The sequence below is a fragment of the Dipodomys ordii genome, unplaced genomic scaffold, assembly GCF_000151885.1.
Source record: "Dipodomys ordii isolate 6190 unplaced genomic scaffold, Dord_2.0 Scaffold217, whole genome shotgun sequence".
Taxonomy (NCBI): domain Eukaryota; kingdom Metazoa; phylum Chordata; class Mammalia; order Rodentia; family Heteromyidae; genus Dipodomys; species Dipodomys ordii.
The window spans coordinates 831293-836955 of record NW_012267433.1 but is presented as its reverse complement, the minus strand read 5'-3'; the positions used below and the strand labels follow the sequence as shown (position 1 = coordinate 836955).

At 47.6% G+C, this 5663-nt stretch overlaps 1 protein-coding gene across 2 annotated transcripts in view; it reads right to left on the bottom strand.

The window, feature by feature from the left end:
• Gas8 (growth arrest-specific 8) overlaps window positions 1–5663 on the bottom strand; it is a 20518-nt gene that overhangs the window by 14414 nt on the left and 441 nt on the right. Inside the window, exons 2-4 of one of the 2 annotated variants that reach the window (XM_013035649.1) lie at window positions 3582–3668; window positions 1206–1403; window positions 606–812 (exon numbers count right to left, since the gene is read on the bottom strand). In XM_013035649.1, coding sequence (XP_012891103.1) covers window positions 606–812; window positions 1206–1403; window positions 3582–3668 — 492 coding nt within the window. Of the gene's footprint in view, window positions 1–605; window positions 813–1205; window positions 1456–3581; window positions 3669–5663 lie in introns of those variants that run through there. The other variant, XM_013035650.1, reaches the window with a different exon arrangement.

The window sequence follows — 5663 nt, the reverse complement described above, 5'->3', positions numbered from 1 at the left end:
TGAACTCTGGGCCTGGGTGCTGTCCCTCAGCTCTTCAGCTCAAGGCTAGCACTCTACCACTTGAGCTACAGCGCCACTTCCGGCTTTTTTTCTTTTTGTTTATGTGGTGCTGAGGAATTGAACCCAGGGCCTCATGCATGCAAGACAAGCGCTCTACCACCGAGCCACCTTCCCAGCCCTCAATTATTTTTTTTTTTAGGGAAGACTCAGTAGATCACTTTGGTCATGTAACCCAGGCCTTAACATTAAGCAAACCGCCTCCTATCACTTAATTAATCGGAAACCAGCCATCTCATGCTTCTGAAAAGACGAGATAGGCTAGAAACCTCAGCACCCTCACATGTCACTGCAGTCTACAATGCCACTGAGTTTCATGTTCAGACAGCTGAGGCTGAGCTGCTTCTAGGCACAAGACAAATGTTTGTCAACCCAACATCCAGAAAGAACCTTTAAAACAAATATCAGAACAAACATCCTTCCTCCTAAATTCTCAGAAGGCTCCCAATTGATTCAGGTCCAAGTGCTATCCTCACAATGGCTGAATAATCAGGGGACTAGCTTCATGTCCCCACGGTCTGTGAACCCACATCCGCTCTTATACTTACCAGCCGGAGATTCTTCACCACAACTTCGTTGGCTAGTTCCTGCTCCTTAAGCTCCACCTTCAGTGCCCGCATATCCTTGCGCAGTGCACCCTCCTGAGTACGGTGCTCCTTCTGAGCCAGCTTCATGACGACAGTGCCCTCTGCCTTCATCTCAGTAAGGTTGTTCTGGTGCTCATACAGCAGGTGCTTCACCTTCTGTTTGTACACCTACAGGGCAGAGAAAGGAACCACCTCTTACTCACACACCTGAGGTACACTGGAGGAGACCAAGACTGGCACATGAGACACATGCCCAGCTCACCTGGAGCTACATGGGCAGAACCAGGTTGCAAGGAAGTCAGCCTGACTGCACAGCTCCTGTCTGTCGTACTATGGAGGCTGAGATTCAAACATGCAGGGCCTGCAGGGTCTCTTTCCCAGGAGTTTCAGTGAAACTTCTTTCCCTCAGCCTCCTTTAGAAAAATCTCATCCAGCACAAAGGGCACAAAGGGCTGTGACCCCAAAGCAAGGAGAGAAAATGCCCCCACCCCACCATCATGTTCTATTTCTGTGCTGTTGCAGGATGAGCCCAGTAGAAAAGGGCAGGCCAGCCTCACTCACCTTGATCTCCACCTGATGCCTCTCCTCTGCCTCCTCCATCTCCCGGTCTTTGTTTCGAAGCTCAGCTTTCTTCTCCTCCAGCTGCCTCCGAGTAATCTCCCAAAAGGTGTGGATCTTGTCCCGTTCCAGCTGAAAGTAGTTGCGCTCCTCTCGCTCTCGGTCCAGCTCCTCCCGAATGCGGTTGACATGCTCCTCCACCTGACCAGGCACAGGGTACCAGGTGAATCACACTCAGGCGCTCATCTACCACCTGGGATGTTTTGGCAAAGAGAAGCAAGGAAGAAAGAAGTAGGGACCAGAAAATAAAGGGCACCAGGCGCTGGTGGCTCACGCCTGTAATCCTAGCTACTCAGGAGGCTGAGATCTGAGGATCATGGTTCAAACCCAGCCCAGGCAAGAAAGTCCGTGAAACTCTTATCTCCAATAAACACTCAGAAAACCAGAAGTGGCGCTGCAGCTCAAGTGGTAGAGTGCTCACCTTGAGCTGAAGAGCTGAGGTACAGCACTCAGGCCCAGAGTTCAAGCCCCACAACCGACTAAATAAATAAATAATAGATAAAGGACTAAAAGTAAAAGGTTAAAATACAATGTGAGGACGTCTCCAGGGACAGTATATAGTCAACAAATGTCAGCATTCTCTTAAGTCCAGACAATGATCACAGAACAATTAAGATAATTCTCAGGGACTTGTTTATTTATTGTTTGTGCTAGTACAGAGGCTTAAACTCAGGATGTCTCACTATTGATTTGCTTTTTTGCTCAAGGATGGCACTACCACACCTCTATTTCCAACTTTTGCTTCGTAATTGGAGATAAGTCTCATGTTCTATTGATTTTTTAATTTATTTTTTTTGGGGGGTGACAATACTGGGGCTTGAACACTGGGGCCTTTTGCTCTCGTTTAGCCTTTTGTTCAAGGCTGGCGGTCTACCACTTGAGCCATAGCTCTGCTTCCAGCTTCTTGCTGGTTAATTGGAAATAAGAATCTCATGGACTTCTCTGACTGGATTTGATCTGAACCACAATTCTCAGATCTCAGCCACCTGAGTAGCTTGTATTATAGGCATGAGCCATTAGTGCTCAGATATTATCCTGGCAATTTATATTACATAAATTTCTCAAAAGAGGGCTGGGAAGGTGGCTTAGGGGTAGAGCGCTTGCCTTGCATGCCTGAGGCCCTGGGTTCGATTCCTCAGCACCACATAAGAAAAAAAGAAAAAAGCCAGAAGTGGTGCTGTGGCTCAAGTGGTAGAGCACTGGCCTTGAGCTGAAGAGCTGAGGGACAGCGCCCAGGCCCAGAGTTCAGGCCCCATGACCGGACCCAAAAAAAAAAAAAAATTCACAGGGCTGGGAAGGTGGTTCGGTGGTAGAATGCTTGCCTTGCATGCATGAGGCTGTGGGTTCGATTCTTTAGCACCACATAAGGAGAAAAAGCCAGAAGTGGCTCTTTGGCTCAAGTGGTAGAGTGCTAGCCTTGAGCTGAATAGCTGAGGGACAGTGCCCAGGCCCAGAGTTCAAGCCCCAGGACTGACAAAAAAAAAAAAAAGTTCACAGCAAGCACCACTAGCTCACACCGGTAATTCCAACTACTCAGGAGGCTTAGATATGAGGATTGTGGTCCAACACCAGCCAAGGCAGGAAAGCCTGTGAGACTTTTATCTCCTACTAACCACCAAAAGAGCCAGGAGTGGAGCTGTGGCTCAAGTAGTAGAGCACTAGCCTTGCACAAAAATGCTCAGGGACAGTGCCTAGGTCCCAAATTCAAGCCCCAGGACCAGGGGGGGAAAAAAAGCCAGAAATGGAGCTGTGGAAAAAGCTCAGAAGTGCCCAGGCCCCGAGTTCAAACCCCAGAACCATGAAAAAAATAAGCAGACTTCTAGCAATCAACACACTTTGATCCAGAGCCAATTGAAACTGAAAAAGTAGGTTACAGAGAAAAGTAGGACAGGCTTCTATCTTTCTTGGGAATCTTACTTCCCTTGACAGACAAAATAACCACCAGCCCAGAGGGCTCTGAGTTGAGAACACTGAGCAGAGGTCTGAGTGTGAGCAGAGGTCTGGGTGTTAGTCTGCCATTACATGATATTGAGACTTCTTGTAAATATCCAAACTTGTAACTTCTCTTTAAAACTCAGTGAAGAAACAGCATTGGAGTTCAGTGCACACAAGGCAACCACATGGTGAAGTGACTGCAGCAGTGTTCTGCATGGGGTGCAAACCTCCCAGTCTCCCTTAGTCCCTGCCCTCCTGCCAGACCCTATAGGCTTCCAAGTCTGCACCTCAAATGTACAGTCCACAGTGACCAGCCCTGGCCCTGTACATTGTCCAAGTAGTTTTCACCCCACATTAAGATTGGACCGCATAGGCTCTACTCACCTGTTCCTTGTTCATGTCCTCTGGAGCAAGTCCATCAACAATAGGAGTGCCTTTGGCTTTGCCTTTCTTCCCTTTCTTTTTGGGTGCCTTTGTTTAAAGAACAGATGATTAAGTAAAGGCTACTCTGCCTAATGGCCTCCAATTCTTGGCTAGCTCTAATTTGTTCCTTTGAGTATTCAAGAGCAAATGGATATACCCCTACTGTTCACACTCTTGGAGTACTGTCCTGAATTTTCCAACTTTTTTTTTTTATCATGGGGTTTGAACTCTGGGCCTGGGCACTGTCCATTAGCTCTTCAGCTCAAGGCTAGAGCTCTACACTTGAGCCACAGTGCCACTTCCGGTTTTCTGGTGCTTACATGGACCATGATCCTCAGATCTCAGCCTCCTGAGTAGCTAGGATTACAGGTGTGAGCCACTGGCACCCGGCTTGAGTTTTCCCACTCTTAACCACACACAAACAAACACCAGCCAGGTACTGATGGCTCACATCTGTAATCCTAGCTACTCAAGAGATCAAGATTGGAGGATCAAAGTTTGAAGCCAACATGGGCAGGAAAGTCTGTGAGACTCTTATCTCTAACTACCAGAAAACCACAAGTGGAGCAGTGGCTCAAAGTGGTAGAGTACTACTCTTGAGCAGAAAGCTCAGGGACAGCACACAGGCCCCGAGTTCAAGCCCTACAACTGTCAAAACGTAAAAAATAAAACACATTTGGAGAAACACAAGAGAAATCAATCTTCTTTCCAGAAAAATACTCCCCACCCACCCACTCCTCATCTGCTTCCATGGAGGAGAAACCCATCCCAGGCTCATTCATTCCTTCACATAGGACAAAGACTTCTTTGGTCTGAATGCAAAATTTACTTGGGGGGGGGTCACAAAGCAGAATCTCCAGTACACACTGCTGAAATTAACATGATGGCTATAATGCTTAGTAACTACCACAGAAAGACCTGCAAAAACAAAAAGTGCTCAATAAATGTATGGAGAAAAGACTCCACTGCAAGAATCAGTAGTGACAATATATGGCTTCCTTTTTTACAGATAAAACCTCTTCAGAAAATCCTATCAAGAAAGACTGAGCAAGCAGCACTCACTGTGGGTACTCCATAAATGGGTTACTAGATCACATGGCTCTCGGGGCCATGCTTCACTTTAACAGTTTTGATAAAGGTAAGAGAATCTTTTGTTGTCTACTTGCTTCCTGAGGCCATTCAGATACCACCATTCCAAGCTCTACCTTCAGCCTTTGCAACTCCCAACTTTCTCCAGCCAGTGTTGTTTTCTTTTTGTTTTGCTTTTTGTCAGTCATGGAGCTTAAACTCAGGGCCTGTGTGCTGCCCCTGAGCACTTTTGCTTAACGCCAGTACTCTATCACTTGGAATCACTTCTGGTTTTCTGATGGTTAATTGGAAATGAGAGTCACAGAGTTTCCTGCCCAGGCTGACTTTGAACTGTAATCCTCAGATCTCAGCCTACATGAGCTACACGGCACCCAGCTGGCCTGTGATTTTATGTTCTACATGTCTCTATAATATTTTTATCATTACCAGTTTTACAAGAAAATCCTTCAAAATATAGGAGAAAAGAAAGCGAGCCAAGTGCAGCGATGTATGCCTGTAGTTTCAGCTGCTAAGGAAGATATGGTTACTGGACCATTGGAGCCCAAGGGTTCAAAGCCAGCATGAGCAAAGTAGCAAGTCCTTATAGGAGGAGGAGGAGGAGAAAGGGGGGTGGGGAGAAGGAAGGGGAGGGAAGAAGTGGGGGGTGGGGAGAAGATAGAAGAGTGGGGAAGGAAGAGGAAGAAGGGGAAAAAATCGCCTGTATTTCCACAAGCTTGTGAAAAACGTGTATTTAAATGTTATTATTCCCCCAGTCGGTTTTCAAAAGACCCATCCTCTGTAAACTGCTTTCTAACCGCCTACAACAAAAAGGGGCCCCAGTGGAAGGTCCTAACGGCCCCGGAGGAAGCTGCGCACCCGAGTGTGGGGAGGTGGGGGCCACAGCGGGCAGCGCGGCCGGGCGCCTCACTACCGGGGGAGCCGGGGGAAAGCCCTGCCCCGCCGGGCGGGGCCGCC